General features: G+C 37.8%; 1 protein-coding gene across 1 annotated transcript; it reads right to left on the bottom strand.

Annotated features, from left to right (window-relative positions):
* Nucleotides 1-4,894: 4,894 nt before the first annotated feature.
* Nucleotides 4,895-19,720, bottom strand: LOC126470383 (uncharacterized). The gene is made up of 3 exons (XM_050098213.1): nucleotides 19,429-19,720; nucleotides 11,826-12,230; nucleotides 4,895-11,709 (listed from the first exon to the last, which is right to left on the bottom strand). The coding sequence occupies exons 1-3, from the start codon at nucleotides 19,561-19,563 to the stop codon at nucleotides 11,581-11,583; spliced, it is 669 nt and encodes a 222-aa protein (XP_049954170.1). The 5' UTR covers nucleotides 19,564-19,720; the 3' UTR covers nucleotides 4,895-11,580.
* Nucleotides 19,721-19,939: the final 219 nt, after the last annotated feature.

Below are 19,939 nucleotides of genomic sequence, written 5' to 3'. Positions count from 1 at the left end.
AGTAAACTCCCTTTGAAATTCTGAAGGTGGTAGGGGTAAAATACAGGGAGAAAAAGGCTTGTTACAACTTGTGCAGAAACCGGATGGCAGTTATAAGGGTGAAGGGGCATGAAAGGGAAGCAGTGAGTGAAAAGGGAGTGAGACAGAGTTATAGCCTATCCACACCATTATCTAATCAATACATTGAACAAGCAGTAAAGGAAACCAAAGAAAATTTGGAGTAGGAATTAAAGTTCAGGGAGAAAAAATAAAAACTTTGAGGTTTGCCGATGACATTGTAATTCTGTCAGAGACAGCAAAGAACCTGGAAGCACAGCTGAATGGAATGGACAGTGTCCTGAAAGGAGGATAGAAGATTAACATCAACATAATCAAGACAAGGAAAATAGAATCTAATTGAATTACATCAGGTGACACTGAGGGAATTAGGATAGAAAATGAGAAACTTAAAGTAGTAGATGAGTTTTGCTATTTGGGCAGCAAAATGACTGATGACTGCAGAAGTAAAAAGATAGAAACTTTTTAACATTTAGAATAGGTTTCAGTGTTAGGGACGATTTTCTGAAATTATTTATATGGAGTGTAACCACGTACATAACTGAAACATGAACAATTAAACAGTTTGGACAAGAAGACAATGGCAGCTTTTGAAATGTTGAGCTACAGAAGAATGCTGAAGATTATAGGGATAGATCATGTAACTAATGAGGAGTTACAAAAAGAACTGATGAGAAAAGAAATTTGTGGCACAACCTGACTAGAAGAAGGATCGGTTGATACAACACATTCTGAGACATGAGACATCAAGGGATCACTAACTTAGAACTTGAGGGAAATGTGTGTGTGTGTGTGTGTGTGTGTGTGTGTGTGTGTGTGTGTGTGGCGGGGAGGGGGGGGGGGGGGATTGTAGAAGGAGATCAAGAGTTGAATACAGTAAGAAGATTCAGACGGATGTAAGTTGCAGCAGTTATTCAAAGACAAAGAGATTTGCTAAAGATAGCTCACCACGCAGAGCTGTATGAAACCAGTCTTTGGACTGAAGACTACTACAACAACAACAGATTAAAGTTATTTCTCCTTAAATATTTCTTCTATATCATAGACGAATTCTTGAATAGCAAAGTAACTTGTAAACTGCTACCACACACACACACACACACACACACACACATATATATATATATATATATATATATATATATATATATATATATACACACACACACATTAGCCATTTTCACAAGACATCATACTAATACCAGGTAACAATGTCTCTACCCTTCATAATGGCCACAATTCTAATACGAAGAGAGTTTAGCACTTTTTTATGGGATTAAAATCAGATGATTGACCAGGCCAATCAAGTTGGGATAAGGCACCTGAGTGTTCATCAAACCAAGAAGATAGGTGTGTGCAAACGTGTGAACACAGCTGTTATTACTTTTGAAGATGGGAGTCTCCACAGCAAAATCATCACTATACAGGGTGGTCCAACGATCGTGACCAGGACAAATATGTCACGAAATAAGCATCAAACGAAAAAACTACAAAGAATGAAACTTGTCTACCTTGAATGGGGAAACCAGATGGTGCTATGGTTGGCCCGCTAGATGGCACTGCCATAGGTAAAACGGATATCAACTGCATTTTTTTAAATAGGAACCCCCATTTTTTATTACATATTCGTGTAGTATGTAAAGAAATATGAATGTTTTAGTTGGACCACTTTTTTCGCTTTGTGATAGATGACGCTGTAATAGTCACAAATGTATGACTCACAATTTTAGAAGAACAGTTGGTAACAGGTAGATCTTTTAAATTAAAATTTGGTACGTTTGATCATTTTATTTCGGTTGTTCCAACGTGATACATGTACCTTTGTGAACTTATAATTTTTTGGAACGCATGCTGTTACAGTGTGATTACCTGTAAATACCACATTAATGCAATAAATGCTCAAAATGATGTGCGTCAACCTCAATGCATTTGGCAATACGTGTAAGGACATTCCTCTCAACAGTGAGTAGTTCACCTTCCGTAATGTTCGCACATGCATTGGCAATGCACTGACGCATGTTGTCAGGTATTTTCGGTGGATCACGATAGCAAATATCCTTCAACTTTTCCCACATAAAGACATCTGGGGTCATCAGATCCAGGGAACGTGAGGGCCACGGTATGGTGCGATTACCAATCCACCTGTCATGAAATATGCTATTCAATACCGCTTCAACCGCACGCGAGCTATGCGCCGGACATCCATCATGTTGGAAGTACATCACCATTCTGTCATGCAGTGAAACATCTTGCAGTAACATCAGTAGAACATTACGAAGGAAATCAGCATACATGGCACCATTTAGATTGCCATAGATAAAATGGGGGTCAATTATCCTTCCTCCGATAATGCTGCACCATACATTAACCCGCCAAGGTCGCTGATATTCCACTTGTCGCAGCCATCGTGGATTTTCCGTTGCCCAATAGTGCATATTATGCCGGTTAACGTTACCGCTGTCCGTGAATGACGCTTCGTCGCTAAATAGAACGCGTGCAAAAAATCTGTCATTGTCCCGTAATTTCTCTTGTGCCCAGTGCCAAAACTGTACACGACATTCAAAGTCGTCGCCATGCAATTCCTGGTGCATAGAAATATGGTACGGGTGCAATCGATGTTGATGTAGCATTCTCAACACCAACGTTTTTGAGATTCCTGATTCTTGTGCAATTTGTCTGCTACTGATGCGTGGATTAGCCGCGACAGCAGCTAAAACACCTACTTGGGCATCATCATTTGTTGCAGGTCGTGGCTGACGTTTCACATGTGGCTGAATACTTCCTGTTTCCTTAAATAACGTAATTATCTGGCGAATGGTCTGGACACTTGGATGATGTCATTCGGGATACCGAGCAGCATACATAGTACACACCCGTTGGGCATTTTGATCACAATAGCCACACATCAACACAATATCGACCTTTTCTGCAATTGGTAAACGGTCCATTTTAACATGGGTAATGTATCGCGAAGCAAATACCATCTGCACTGGTGGCATGTTTCGTGATACCACGTACTTATACGTTTGTGACTATTACAGCACCATCTATCGCAAAGCAAAAAAAGTGGACGAACTAAAACATTCATATTTCTTTACATACTACACGAATATGTAATAAAAAATGGGGGTTCCTATTTTTTAAAAAACCAGTTGATATCCATTTGACCTATGGTGGCGCCATCTAGCGGGCCAACCATAGCGCCATCTGGTTTCCCCCTTCAAGCTAGACGAGTTTCGTTCTTTGTAGTTTTTTAGTTTGATGCTTATTTCGTGAGATATTTGGCCCGGTCACTAACAATGGTCCACCCTGTATATCAATATATAGAAGAAACTGCAACACATATGTACCAAGAATGTTGAAATAAAAAAGCGTAGTTTGTATTCATAGCAACCTGAATGATTGGGCCAAAGTCATGGTATAAAAATCATCACAGAACCACCACCAACTACGCATCCCACACACTGTGGGTTAAATGACTCACTGGAAAGTCACTACACTTGGCACACTGCCTGCTTTGAAAGTGGGCAAAATAACAACTAGTTGGACCACACTACACAACTCCATTCAGCTACTGTCCAGTTTCTATGTTGTTTGACCCATAGAAACATGCAGCTTCATGTACTGCTGTGAGCAACAGCCTTTGCTGAGGTAGCACACTGCAAACGTCCACTGCAATCAGTTCTCTTTGCGATGACCATTCAGAAGCTGGATGAGATGGACCTGCATTTACTGGCCATATCAGTTCATGTTGTGGGGGGAACTTTCATTGACAAAATGTAACACTAGTCTCTGGTCCCTGTCGATTAGGATCTTTTTGTGACCACTGTTCTTGTGCAGTGTTACATGGCTGTGAGTTGTACACCATTCCTTGTATAGCTAACGCCTGGTACCTTTCTACCATGTTCCAAAGTGACCAATGTACTCTTTTAGAGGGTGACTAATATTTTATCAGGTGAGATTATTTTCACCACATAAAACTGTAATAAAGGTTTAACTTGTGTACTTCATAGAACATATGAATAATTTTTTAAACATGAGATCACTATAACACTGCAGTATCTGTCATACACCTACACTTATGTTAACACCTGTCTGACTAATGCCCAATTCCACACTCCAGTATATATCAATAGCAACAACACACACTTGCATACAGACGATTATCATTCCGTCCTGGTGAAACACACCTTTCCTTACAGTCCCAGCATTCACTGCTATTGATACCTATTTGGAGGCACCACAGTGTTTCCACTCTTTTGTATTTTTAAATTTATATTATTTGTCTGTTTCACTTTTATATTCTGTGATTTTTATCGTCACCTTATCTACACTATGAATTCTTTTCTTGTAATTGCTCTTTCTTTCCTTTTTTTTTGGTTCTTTTACACTTTCTCTGTCATTATGTTTTCCCTTTTATGCTTCCAATTAAACCACAGTCTGTCACCTCTAATTTGTTGACATTCAGGTAATGTCTGTGTTTGCTGTTCATGACTGATTTCCCTCGCACCCCTAATATCATGCTATCACTTTACTTGAAACCCTGTATCATTTCCCTACTTCATCCTTGAGTAATTATATTTCACCTAAAAATTTAATCATTTTAGCTTGCTATCTGCTTCAAAAAGTGAGCATTTTTCTCATCTTACGTATACTTGTGCCAGTATAGTAAGTATAAGTTTTTTCTATGTTTATTTTCTACTAACTTTGGACTGGAGATCCTCACAAATAACTGTAAATAAAAGAAAATACTAGGGTGTTTCACATATTCTTGCTCATGTTATTGAAATATCGAAACATACATCAAAGTAAAATGTAAATAAAATTAATGCACGTGTCTTGAATAAATTACGTTTTAATAACAATTTATTACTTTTAGAATCTGTAAAAATGTTTTAGTACAAAATATATCTAATAAACAGGATGAACTAGTTACAACTATTCAGGCACTGTGTTCTTTGAAGTACTTGTATATACAATGGTACAAAAGTTTAAAATGTTACAAAAATAGTGTGTCTGCAGAAAAACTTGAACATGAATTTTGGGTTCACAAATGGTACTTAATTTAATATACGAGCCCAAGTACCAGAGTAAGTGCTGAGACTTTCACATTAGAAAATATACAGAAAAATCATAAGACATTATTATTTTGCATCATCCATGCGTAGCAGAAGTTATGAGATCACACAGAAGCTAATAACACTTGCAGAACAAGTTCTTTTGCTCCATTATAATGTATAAATAACAAAGTGAGTAACTCTGAATTGTGTACATAACATATTGACATCCACACTGAAAAAAAATGTTTGTTTCTGGAAGCAAATGCAGTCTGCTAAAACAGCTTAAGTTATGGTACAAAATGGCTAGCAATTTTTATGACACAAAGTTTATGGTAGTTTTTTAATGCCACACCAAAGCAAAATTGAACTGAAATTAAAAAAATTCTGAATTTTAATTTCATATTTAATATGAACTTGCCAAATTCTGCAACACTTGGTATAATTTCATGAACAATATGTGGATGTTGCGACAACGTCACCATGTGAGAATTTCTTCTTTTTTAAAAATTTTAGTCACATTACTACTACAACATAACAGAAATTTATGTAAGATATAATTTTTGATTAACAGAAAAAACAATAAATACATTAAAATAAACTTCAGGTTTCATACTAATCAATATCAAATTTGACTGTTATCTAATTGAGAAAGAAAAGATACAATTAAACTTACTGCATCATCTCTGACATGTTTTACAAATTTCCCAGGAAGTTGATCTATTTAAAAATATCATAGTTAACTACAGCAATGTTCTGATGTAACTGAATACTGAAACAACAGAAAAATCTGACTCTGGAGAAGAAAATGGACTTCAATTGTAATACAACATCATAGTTAGTTACAGCAATGTTCTGATGTAACTGAATACTGAAACAACAGAGAAAAATCTGACTTTGGAGAGGAAAATGGACTTCAATTGTAATATACCAATTCAAAATGATTTTCAAAGTTGCTTCCAATCACATCATTAAAATATGTCCATACATTGCGCTATGTAACATATCAGAAAGTTAGTTACCATTCAGTACTAATACTGTAGCATTGTTTTTATTACACACTGTGAACTGGATGCAGCTATGATAGTGAAATCATTAATAATCATTGAAAGTTTTGCAATTTTGAATGCTTCAATAAAAAAGTATCTGATAAATTATAGGAATTGCAATATTATGCTGCCACTGTTGCTACTAGTTTACTCAGGTATAGTAAATAAAATTTATTTACAGTGAAACTGTATTGCTACAGATTATACAGTGTAGGAGCTTTAGGTATGCAACTTCAAATCACTGCACAAATTGTTGTTATAAACCTTCTCAGAAAATGCAATAGTAGATCTTTCCCTTCTTCCCTCCAAATGTAAGGTGGTTTTCTGCTACCCAGGGTTCTGAGTGTGTTGATCCTCTCGCCAACCTCCCCAAACTATCTCCTCTATTCTGTTCTGAAAAATGAACTTGTTTTTCAGAAAGCCGGGATTAGTGATTACTTATTTTCAAATGTGTCTACTGATTATAGAGTGAGTTACATTTCCTGAAGTTAAGTGCAGGCCAGCCTATATTCTCTCTTTTTAGATGTAATAAATTTCTGAATGTATTTTTCCTTTTTATATGATTAAGTAGGTTCTCTGTGCCCTTTATACAATCTCCAAACAGTGTATTCCAGTAGAAGACCACAGGCCACATAGATAATTATGTGGATTGATAAATTATAGTTTAGATAAGTTCAATAATTAACAATTATTTTGCAGATAAACATGTTACTTATCAAAAAGCATATTAGGAAGCTGAATAACCACATATCCAAAAATGCAAATCAAGGAATTTCTTTTGTGCAAGTCTACCTATTGCCTTTCATGGGCAAAGGTCCAGAGTTCGAGTCTCGGTCTGGCACACAGTTGTAATCTGCCAGGAAGTTTCATATCAGCGCACACTCCACTGCAGAGTGAAAATTTCATTCTGGAAACATCCCCCAGGTTGTGGCAAATCCATGTCTCCGCAATATCCTTTCTTCCAGGAGTGCTAGTTCTGCAAGGTTTGCAGAAGAGCTTCCATGAAGTTTGGAAGGTAGGAGACGAGATGCTGGGAGAAGTGATGCTGTGAGGACAGGGCGTGAGTCGTGCTCGGGTAGCTCAGTCGATAGTGCACTATCCGCGAAAGGCAAAGGTCTCGAGTTTGAGTTTTGGTCTGGCACACAGTTTTAATCTGCCAGAAAGTTTCATACCTAAGAGGTATTTAGGTCACTGTGCCCCACTAATGTATGTAAACATTATTGCAAATTTGGCCAATGTGAGCTCTTACACCAATCTGACTCCCTAAAACACAGTTACACGCACCTACAGAAAAACCGCACATGTAATACATAAAAATAGGTTTAAAATTGAGGTTGTTTCCATAACCACGTCTTAACATCTTTGGTATCTTCCTTATACCCATTGTCACTTACATAATGGCACTGTTTCATTTTCAGACGGTCTTTATTAGTATATAATATGAGTCACAGTAACAGCTGTGATGCAATATGTCATACATACCACCTGAAAATTAAATGATACCAATCTGAAAGCAACTGTGGAGATTAAGACTACACCAATGAAAGTGGAGGTGGTTATTGAAGCAATCACAGTTTTAATCCCAGTTATCACTGATGTGGTGCCTGCAGGAATAAAATGATAATGGAAGCAGTTCACAATGAACAAATATACAAGTGAGATGAAATTTTTTACACACTAGTGTGGCAGCAACTTCCACTAAAATCAGACTCAGAAAGAAGCCCTAATTGGTTTTAACAAAATGAAGACCTCAAATGTCTAGCAGATAAATGATTTTATGGAAACGAATTGACAGTGAATTTGCCTAAAAGAAACCTGTATTTTTTCCCACAGAAGATATGAATGGTTACGTAATATTAGCAGAGGGACAGGAATAACAACTCCGCAGTGTGCAGTATACTGAGTGCACAAATAGAGGAGCATATTTTAAATACAAAGACAACTGGCAGCCTTTGATAATACTTCTTAAAATCATAACATAAACTCTTCTAAATCATGAGAAACGTAAAAAATGTGTGACACAGCCACATCTTCACAATTGGTGCTATTTACATGGCTTACATCACTTTTATTTTATGTAAAACTCAACCCATAAACACAATCAGCAACACAGACTACCAATCAACACAAACACTAGTGTCCACAATCTCTAATTAAATGAACAGTGTATGCAATTGCAAGGAAAAATAGGATTTCAAAGAGAGTCTTCAGTAGCCTTCACAAATTATGTACCTAGAAGCACTGATAACAACAAATAAAATATGAGGTTGCTCTGGCTATCCCTCTGAAGTACAGAATTATACATCCACAAAATGACATCATCATCATCATCATCTTTCACTATTTCAAGGTAGGCAATTTTAAGCCCTCACCTGTAGCCACGTCAGCATCACTGTCTGACACACAAAGAATCTTGTGCTTGATCATCTGTACTTTCAAGTCATGTCTACATGAGAGGTTTGGAACAGAGTGATGACAACCAAGCAGACATCTGAAGGAAAAGTAGTGACTAGTACACTGAGCACAAGTTCACTATGTTCCTTCTACAGATAACACTACATCTGTAAATTTATCCTGAGTTACTGGTTTATTAAAACAAAGAAAAAGACTCAGAATATAGTGAACACAAATTGCAAAAGCTACATATAGCAGGTAAAATGAAAGCCGCACCTATTTATGGATGATAAATCCTTGACACACAAATGCCAATTAATTTCAGTTAGAAAGAATGATAATGGCATAAGGTTTTGAAAACAGTATGAGTACACAGACTTCAGAACTTTCTTGTCGAGATTAAGCAAAATTAAGCAAAACAGATGGGAAAGAATGCTTAGCTACACAATTAAAATAAATAAATAGGTAAATTACAATAATCACAACAGCATACAAATAATGTTTATGATACAATATCCACCTCCTTAGCTGAGTGGTCTGCACATCTGACTGCCACACAGTCGGCATAGGTTGGATTTCTGGTCAGGTCGAAGATTTTCTCCATTCGGGGAATGGATGTTGGCTCATACTTATCATCATTTCATCATCATCAACAACATGCAAGTCGTCCAATGTGGCATCAACTGAAACAATTTGCAACTCGGCGGCTGAACTTCCCCATGTGGGGACTCCTGGTCATCAGTGCCATTTATGAGACAACAATACCAAAAAAGGTCATGGAACAGGAAGTACGAAATCCATAAATGAAAATAGGTATAGAGTTTCTACAGCTTGAATGAAACTTTTGGCCACAAAAAGTATCGCTGTTATGGCATAAAAACCATAATCATTATCTATGTAAGGATATTATAGAAAATGCCCTTTCTGGAATCAATGTATGACAAATATTGCTTGAGAGGGCTTGAAGTTCATGACTGTACATGAATACATTTACAACACAATGTTCTGTATAACATAATTTTTGCACTGACAACACTGTACTACTAGAAACAATTTTTAAATCAAACAGAAGTGTGTCATTGTATCAAAAAGAGTTCTGTAATGGTGCTCTGGAGCACATAACAAAATATGAGAGTTCTATCATGGGGATTGAACAGGATGTGGGCAAGACAGAACTAAATGTGGATATTGTGACTGTTATAGTATGCATTATATACAACACTAATGAAACACCAATAAAATATCAATAAAGGTGTGCCAGAATATGTATTATATGTGAACTGTTGCCAGTCTCCTGTTGTCAAATCATTTTTACACTCTGAATTTTCATAATGCATCCATTGTAGTCCAAAGAAAACTGAATAAAGGAATTCTTAATTTGGAAAACTCTCATGGAATACAATGGTAATCTCTACAAGATAAAGGAAACGAGACCTATTACACCATGTAAAATACTACTACTGTTGCGCAAATGAAGAATTCCCCCCTCCCATCCCCCTTCCCCAATTCCTATCTTTGCCTTGATCACATGAAGTCAAGTTACATGTCAAATTCTTACCCTAAAGAAGATAAAGTTCGTCACAGGATTTATTAATTACATAATTTATTTTCTATCAAGACTAAGTATGTAAAATGTGAAATTTGTGACGAAATCTAAAGATATTTTTGTCTCATTATTCAATGAATGGAGATGAAAACTATGCAGAGACTTGTGAAGAATTAAAGTAAAAGTTCAACAAAAATGGGCATTACTTTTGCTGTTCACAGTCTCTTGAAATACCCAATGTTATTAAATAAAAGTAGTCTGTGATACTTCAATTTGCAGTTAACATTTCTGTGGATGTATTCCTATGTCATAGAATGTGTTCTATTTGACTGTTAGAGATGAGTTGCCTGATAAGAAAACATAATGCTGTCATATAGTGTTTTACACCAGCACTGAAGCAGTAAGTATAATACCATCTGAGGAGTACATCTCCAGCTGAGAAATGGCATACTAGATCAACAGTAATCAAGAAAGTCTGGGATTATTTAACCTCCCATCTGCAATAAGTTTATTAGAGATGGGGTAAAAGCCTAGATAACGAATAAGAGCAGGGGGAGAGCACAAGGATGGGAATGGATAATTACAATATACTTTTCAAAGGAAATATCACAGTGCTCACCTGAAGCGATTTATGAAAATCACAGAATACCTAAATCTGACTGCCCAGATGACATTTTAATGTCACTTCTCATAAACTTTGAATCTAGATCCTTAACCACTATGAGACACTGCTAGGTGGGTGTTCAGAAGGCCTGTCAGTACAGCCCACAACACATTTTGTATTTACAGAGTGGTTAAAAATATGAGAGAACTGCAAAAGTGTACCCTACATTAAAGAAGAATGAATGGCTAAGTGTGAAATTTTCCAAAGCATGAATCTACTTTCTTTAAAAAAAATCTTTGAACTGACATGTAAGACATTATTTTCAAATAAAGAAAAACGACAACAAAGTACAGCTTAGCAATTGTTCATGACACAGGAGAAATCTTGTACTGAAGGTTCATTATCTGTAGGATATGTCACTTGGTGATGACGTATGGGCACATAATTACACAGTACACTGATAAAATCTTGGCATGTGCAGCAACTTTCTGACGACAATACCATCTACTCATTCTTTTGTCAAACACTGCATAGCTTCATTCAAACACTCATTTATAATTATCCTTCTTGGTTTTATTATAATAAAGTAACAAATAAATCTTAAGAAAATGCTGTATGGTACAGTCAATAATACAACCTGAGTAACTAACAGACAAGTAAAATATCACAGTATATTATTTTTTAAAAATAAATTTACTTGGGTATCAAATTGTCTCAGAAAATTTTCACATCAAATGAGAACAGTTTGATATTCAAGCAAATTGGCACAGTTTGTAACAATATATAACAATTCAGTTATTTGCGAATTTTGTTATAAATGCTCCCTGTTTAACATTTTAGTAGTCCATGACAAAATTAGGCACAGAACATCTGCTATTTATCTTTGAGTTCATCACCAAGCTTTTTATAGTCTCTTCTAACTTCCTCCTGAAGTTTCTGCCATTTAGCCACTAGTGACGACACATCTTTCTTCTTTAGTGACAATCCTGGTGCTAATTTTGGCTAGACAGAAGATGAGAGAAATAAAAAATATTACATTGATGCATTGCAAAATATAGTGGTTTTATACGTAGTCTGAAGTTCCAGGTTAACAAACAGTAAACCAGAGTCTAATTTACCTTTTTCTTCTTTCGTACTTCTCCTATAGGCGCCTCTGACGTTTTTCCTTCAATGTGGGCAGATACTTTTTGATATGCTGTGCTACCAGTAAGACCACCAACATTGCTATTGGCACTAGAACTTAGTTCTATTGTGGCAGGGGCTATCATTGATTCCTTTTCAGTCTCACTGGCTGCACCTGTATGCTCACCAATTTGGTGTTTTTCAGACGATGCTGTAACTGCTGTTTGTTCAAGAGATGCCAGGTCTGAATAGAATGAATCAATTTCTGCATGTAGAGAAGTCTTTTCTGGTGGTTTCTCAATGACATGTGCTGCTGGAACCACAGGATCTGCTACATATGGCATTGGTCCATATTCAACAACAGCATTTAAAGGGCATATGAGAGGAAGACCACCACCATGCTGTAACACAATTATTACTATTCAGTTAATGTTATAACACAGTGTACTGCAGTAAATAATGATCACTACAGATTAGATGTATAGATTCTAATCAACTAAAAATGCAGACACAAGAAATGTTAAAACAGAGTATCAATTGTGTAGAACAATCCAGCAAAATAAGGATTCCTTTCAGAAACGGTGGTATGTTTGTCATTATACATGTAATATACTCTAGAAGCACATGAGGAGCAGTCAAATGAAAACCAAACAATCACCACAACGCGACCATGGAATGGTTCCATTCAAAAGTAATCACCAGATGCATTAAGACATTTATCTTCTTGGGAGACAATCTCATGCTTCAACACACGCAATACTTTACAAGAGTACAAGCTGATAAACTTGGCACTGCCATAGTATTTACTTATTCCAATCATCTACTCATCCATCTCCTCCTCCCCATTCTCACTGTCCATCCCTCTGTCTCTGTGCATCTCCTCCTCCTCCTCTTCCTCTCCTCTCTCTGCCCATCTCCTGCCCCCCTCTCTGTCTGTCCATCTCCTGTCCCTCTCCCTGTCTGCCCGTCTCCTCAACCCCAATCTCTGTCCACCTCTTCCTCACCCCTTTTCTGTCCATCAACCCATTATCATCCCCATCCTCACAGTATTCCTGCAGATGCGACAAATATTGCACATACACAAATATGTCTGATCGTTTGCTATTTTACACCATACAAATCCAGAGATGATGTTAAATTTATCTGTGGTTTTCAGCCATGTGGACTAATCTTAAGTACCAAAACATGTTGACAAAATTATTGGCCCATTACAGTGTTCATTCTTATGATCTGCTTGACACAATGAACGGCACAAATAACAGAAAAATTGCACTTCATGCTTTTAAAAGCATTCCAAGTAAACTAAATACATGAAATAAATACTAACAGGTCATTTTCAAACTTTTTCACATCACCTCTTGTCATCTACATCCCCACCCCTAGTGATAGTGGTGAACCTTAGTCCCACAGTATTTTTATACAAATAATAAGTCATGCAATTTAATAAATTTGTTTGACCTTGCTCTGTGTGTTCCTGAGTTATCTTTCATCTTCTTGTGGGAACACTTCATTGGCCTTGATCAGCATGTGTCCCTGTTGACGACTAGTCTACCTCTAACCATAAATCTGCTGATGGCTAGTCTACCTGTAGCTGTCAGCAGACACACATCTTCTGATATTGTACTATGTGAAATGTATGTTGCTACCTACTTATTATATCTCTTTCATGTACTTATTGCATACATAATGTTGTGGGTAGCATAATGGCTTTCTGTAGGTTAGATTGTAAAACACAGTTATGACAAAATGTCTAACTCTAAAGGTCAATGTAAACACTACTGCCTTGTACTAAGTGATCAAAAGATGACAGTTTAATTTATTGAAACTAGTTATCTACATACAAATAATTGTGATCACAAGAAGGTTACACAACTGATAACTACTGATCATTTCCTCCAGAACTGACAGTGTCTGTCAGGTCATTGTAAAATATCATGCCTGATGTGTCAGCTTTACTGCATGAAGAACGAAAATGTAGAAAGCAATAAACTTTTTTCCTTTCATCTTCCTGTGAAGGGTGTCAACAAGAAAAATTTTAAAAAGTTTGAAATTATGTGTAAAGTATATAACAAGGTGCTCTTATTCTCAAATTCTGGATGAATATTGTCTGGGTATTTGTGCAAGGTGCACCCTTACCCTCACCCTCACTCCTGCCCTCATCATTTTCAGATGGTTCTTACATCCACAGGGCTTCTTTCCAGATAACAAGTAATGTGTGTATCAAGTTTGGTTGAAATCAATCCAGTAGTTTAGGACATGTTGAACATATGTCAGACATTTGTGTAAGATATAGAGATAACACAAAATAAAATATAGACAGGGGTAAGTGGACAAGACTTCTTAAATAAGCTAAAAAGCTTTGGTCCTCTGTAAAATTACTCAATGGAACAAATTCATCTGTCCCAATTCTCATCACATATTGTGGCACTGAAACTGAAAATGATATAATTTGGGCATAGATACAGTAGTCTGTCTTTGAAAATTGCTACACCAAAAAATGATCACAAGTCATTTCCAACATCTGACCTCTGTGTGGACACAAAAATGTCAGATACAGAAATAGCGAAGCGCGGAACTGAAACGGAGCTTCAGTCGTCTGACACAAGAAAGTCGGTTATATTCTATATTGAATAAGCAGAGGAACTAGTTCCCCTTCTAGTATTAGCTTATCATAGGTCACAAGAGTAACAGAGCCTGCCATGTGGCTGAAAAAGGTGCAGGTCATTCCAATCTATGCGAATGGTTGCAAGATCAATGTGCAAAGGTATAAAACTGTCTCACTAATACCAATTTTTTATAGAATTATGAAATGTATATTGTGCTCATGTATGATGATTTTCCTGGCGACCAACCAACTCCTATGTCACAACCAAAACTCTTCTTGCTAGCACTGACTGTTCTATGCTTGCTCATGAGACCCTCAAATTGCAGCTGTGTGTCAGGTTTCCAGAAAGCCTTTTATACAGCTGTGAGCCATAACATAGAGGGGGAAAAAAAAAAAAAGTCCATACGGAATATACAGGGTTATTACAAATGATTGAAGCAATTTCACAGCTCTACAATAACTTTATTATTTGAGATATTTTCACAATGCTTTGCACACACATACAAAAACTCAAAAAGTTTTTTTAGGCATTCACAAATGTTCGATATGTGCCCCTTTAGTGATTCGGCAGACATCAAGCCGATAGTCAAGTTCCTCCCACACTCGGCGCAGCATGTCCCCATCAATGAGTTCGAAAGCATCGTTGATGCGAGCTCACAGTTCTGGCACGTTTCTTGGTAGAGGAGGTTTAAACACTGAATCTTTCACATAACCCCACAGAAAGAAATCGCATGGGGCTAAGTTGGGAGAGCGTGGAGGCCATGACATGAATTGCTGATCATGATCTCCACCACGACCGATCCATCGGTTTTCCAATCTCCTGTTTAAGAAATGCCGAACATCATTATGGAAGTGCGGTGGAGCACCATCCTGTTGAAAGATGAAGTCGGCGCTGTCGGTCTCCAGTTGTGGCATGAGCCAATTTTCCAGCATGTCCAGATACACGTGTCCTGTAACGTTTTTTTCGCAGAAGAAAAAGAGGGCCGTAAACTTTAAACCGTGAGATTGCAAAAAACACGTTAACTTTTGGTGAACTGCGAATTTGCTGCACAAATGTGTGAGGATTCTCTACCGCCTGGATTCGCACATTGTGTCTGTTCACTTCACCATTAAGAAAAAATGTTGCTTCATCACTGAAAACAAGTTTCGCACTGAACGCATCCTCTTCCATGAGCTGTTGCAACCGCGCCGAAAATTCAAAGCGTTTGACTTTGTTATCGGGTGTCAGGGCTTGTAGCAATTGTAAACGGTAAGGCTTCTGCTTTAGCCTTTTCCGTAAGATTTTCCAAACCGTCGGCTGTGGTACGTTTAGCTCCCTGCTTGCTTTATTCGTCGACTTCCGCGGGCTATGCGTGAAACTTGCCCGCACGCGTTCAACCGTTTCTTCGCTCACTGCAGGCCGACCCGTTGATTTCCCCTTACAGAGGCATCCAGAAGCTTTAAACTGCGCATACCATCGCCGAATGGAGTTAGCAGTTGGTGGATCTTGGTTGAACTTCGTCCTGAAGTGTCGTTGCACTGTTATGACTGACTGATGTGATTGCATTTCAAGCACGACATATGCTTTCTCGGCTCCTGTCGCAATTTTGTCTCACTCCGCTCTCGAGGGCTCTGACGGCACAAACCTGAAGTGCGGCTTCAGTCGAACAAAACTTTATGAGTTTTTCTACGTATCTGTAGTGTGTCATGACCATAAGTCAATGAATGGAGCTACAGTGAATTTATGAAATCGTTTCAAACATTTGTAATAGCCCTGTACATAAGTCGTTTGATTGAACACTTCGTAAAATACAGAACTTGGCATGTTGTCCTTAATGGGGAGGCTTGTCAAAAGTGTAGGTAGCATCCAGTATACCTCAAGTTAGTGTGGCAGAGCATTTTTTTAAGAATTTTAGAGAGACTTTTAAAAAAACAGTACAAGGTGTAAAATCAGCAACTGACTTGAAATATAAATAAATATAATTTAAATTCTGTAGATGGACAAAAAGATATGATATCATTAGACTACAGAAATAGTGATCAGACATTAGCAACAGTCACAACTTTCAAGTATCTAGGAGTATCTGTCTTGAGAGAATTTAAGGTGAAATGACCACATATATATATATATAATAAAGGGGAGGGAGGTGCCAGACTCAGATTTACTGGATGGACCTTATTCAGGTGCAATACATGGATAAAATATGTTTCTCGAATACTGTTCGTTGGTCTGGGACTGTTAAAAATTTGGATTAATGGAAGAAATTAAAAAAAAAAAAAAAAAAAAGCTGGGCAATACATCATGGATTTGATTAGTCAGTATGATAGTGGTAAAGACATGCTGAACAAACACTAGAGAGCGAGAGATGCAAGAAGAAAGTTTTTGTGAAGGGTCTTACTAACAAAATTCCAAGAGTCCATATTCCAAACTGAGTTAAGAAACATATTACTTCCTCTAACACACATCTCGCATAATGACCACAACGCTAAAATTAGGGACATTCAGGTTCTTACATAGGGGTACCAAGGGTTTTCTTCCAGTGTACCATCTGCAAAAGGAATAGAGATAAGAGGTGGGGAAATGATACTGGTACTCTACATACGCCTTACTGTGGTTTTCCCACTACATATTTACATGTAGGTGTTAATCTCCTACATTCTTAGGGAAGACCTTGGCCCACACCATATGATAATTACTACAATTATAGCCAGGAATGATGGCGGTAGAGTTTAGGCTTTTCTGTACACCTGACATCTCTCATCTTTAAACAGACGATGAGTGTTTAGTAGTTTTCTGAGTGCTCTGATATGTAAGTCTAGGCCTGCATTAAAAGTGATTGTAATAAATTATTTGGTGATTTTTTATTTCATTTGAAGCGGGTTGTCATGGTTGATGGTGGTGCTAAGCAAAAAATTCTCCATAAACAAATGAGGGGTATAATTTATAGGATACACATTTTCATCTAGCCCCAAGCAGAAAACGGAGGACCTATCACAGGTGTTGCCGGGTCTCAGGAATGCACTGAAGAATGAAGTGGCATCAGCTTGAGAAAATCCATTGCAGTGAATTTAATTTATCTGTCCAGAAAGCAAATTAGTGTTCCTCACTCATGCTGAATTGCTGAATTTTGTAATGTTTCATAATCCTCATGCAAAAGTTTATGAAATTAATTGCACTGCACAGGAACATAGACATAAAGTTTTATGTTTGCCACCATATCACTGCCAGTGGAATCCGACGGAACTCATACAGGGGCAAGTGAAAGGGTATGTTGCAGAATGAAACACAACATTTAAAATTGGTGACACAGAAAGGCTTTTGCATGAATCTCTAGACAGCAAAACCCCTTCAGCATGGGATGAATGTGTTTGGCATGCAGAATGACATGGAGAGAAAAATTTTAATTGACAATGTGCTTGATCCTATTGTCATCACTCTAAGACAACGTAAATCAGACACCAACATTGACTGCAGAGATATAGATGATGACAACTGCAGTGGCTGAAAGCAATGGAAAGTAAGGAACACAAACAATATTTATGCTGTCTTCTTTGTTTTTATGGCTCTTCCACAGCTGCAGTTTTACTATAATACTAAGACATATTCTATCTCCAGCAACTGTAATAAAAGTCTTATTTAGAGCAGATGCATTTTGCTTTATCCTGATGTTTCTTGAATGGACAATATTTTGGTTCCTACATTGCCAAGCCACTTGATTTCTGTCATAGTTTTGTCCATCGTTGCTGTGGGAATATCACATTCAACATTTGTGTTAAATAACCTATATTTTAGCAATTAATTGCTGTTTGTGTATGACAGACACAAACACACACACACAAAGACGTTTGATTTTTCAGCACACAGCATTTCACTGACTTACAATATACTCAGTTTTTATGTTTTTGTGAGTCCATAATTCACTTTTGTGTACTTCGTCAATTATGCTCTGGTCAAAGTACTTTAAAATAAAGTAAAACATGTCTTGTCTAAATAATATTTTTATTAAAGTCACGAAAGACAGAATATCTTCCAGTATTACATATAATATTTTTGTAATATTTAAATTATTCCCTTGAGAATGTTATGCAACATGGCAACATGTAATGTGTGGCAGACTGTGTCTAAGTTGGCAGTAGTACACATTGCACATGACCAGCACAGCAATTGTAAAGCACAGAAGATAATCAGACAGTTCATTAGAAGCCAGGTGATGATGAAACATGGAGTCCAGTGCGGTAGCCATCTGTCCATACCCATAAGCATTCATACTTTCATGTACGCAGATGCCCACGGTGAAGCACAAAATGCAACTTGCTGCACCAGCCAACATTGTGTGTTTTATTCCTTTTGTTCCAATCGTATCGTAGTGTAGTTATGTGGTGGTGGGGGCTTAACTTTCTCCACTGCCAGCTACCCCCTAATGACAAGCTTATGAAGTGTTTGGTGTCTGCGCCTGTTGTTCGCCACTGGAAACACTGCAGTCACCCCCTGTGCCTTTACATTGTGTGGACCTGCATGGCCTGCCTTCGTTCATGGATTCAATTATAATCAAGGCTGCTTAGTGACAATGACATGACATCTGAGTAGAACTGTCTGTGCTAATGACCATGTGACACACATCACCAGTATCTTCCTTTCCTTATCTCTTTCTCTCACTATAGATCCTTCACCTCCCCCTGTACTATTTTTTCTGCATTTCCCCTTGTACCATTCTGTTTCCTAAATAAGTCTTATTTCCTGTTTTTACGTCTATGAAGATACATCGCAACTGACCACAGGAAGAGGCAATGATCACGATATGGGTACCTGGAACATATGATACTTACTGGGCTTTTGAAAAGGGAGGAAGGGAGGAAGGTAAGGGTGTAATATTTCATCAGCGACTGATGATGAAATTATTCATTCATTCACATACCCCCCTCACCCCCCCCCCCCCCACGACCCCCACCCACACGCACACAAAATATTTTTAAAAAACCTTTCAAAAAAAGTACTGATTTACAAATAATCTTACCATATAGGCACTATCATCTGCATACAGTTCAGCATGTGATAGTACAGTTGAGCTACTGCGTGATTCATCATCTTCTATCATCTCTTCACCATCAATGTCTGTATAATCTTCAGTTGTGGGATCATAACCTGGCATGATATGGGCAGACTGTACATAAGAAGTAGAAACAGATATACATGGTGGTGGAGGAGGAGGAGGAGGTGGTGGTGGTGGTGGTGGTGGAGGCGATGAAATAGAAGGAGGGGGAGGTGTCGGTGGCAATGGTGGTGGTGCAGATGCGGGGGGTGGTGGTGATGCTGGGGGTGGTGGTGGTGGTGGGGGTGGTGGTGGTGGCGATGGTGGAGGAGGAGGAGAAGTAGGTGGTGGGGGTGGAGGAGGTGGTGGGGAAGGGGGAGGGGGAGGAGGAGGGGGAGGGGGACCAGCAATAATATATGGGAGCTCTGGATGATCAACTCCAGGTGGTAAAGGCTGAACCCTACCATCTCCTTTCATCACATCTGTTCGATGATCA

The sequence above is a fragment of the Schistocerca serialis genome, chromosome 3 (assembly GCF_023864345.2).
Source record: "Schistocerca serialis cubense isolate TAMUIC-IGC-003099 chromosome 3, iqSchSeri2.2, whole genome shotgun sequence".
NCBI lineage: Eukaryota > Metazoa > Arthropoda > Insecta > Orthoptera > Acrididae > Schistocerca > Schistocerca serialis.
This window is presented reverse-complemented; position numbering and strand designations above follow the sequence as displayed.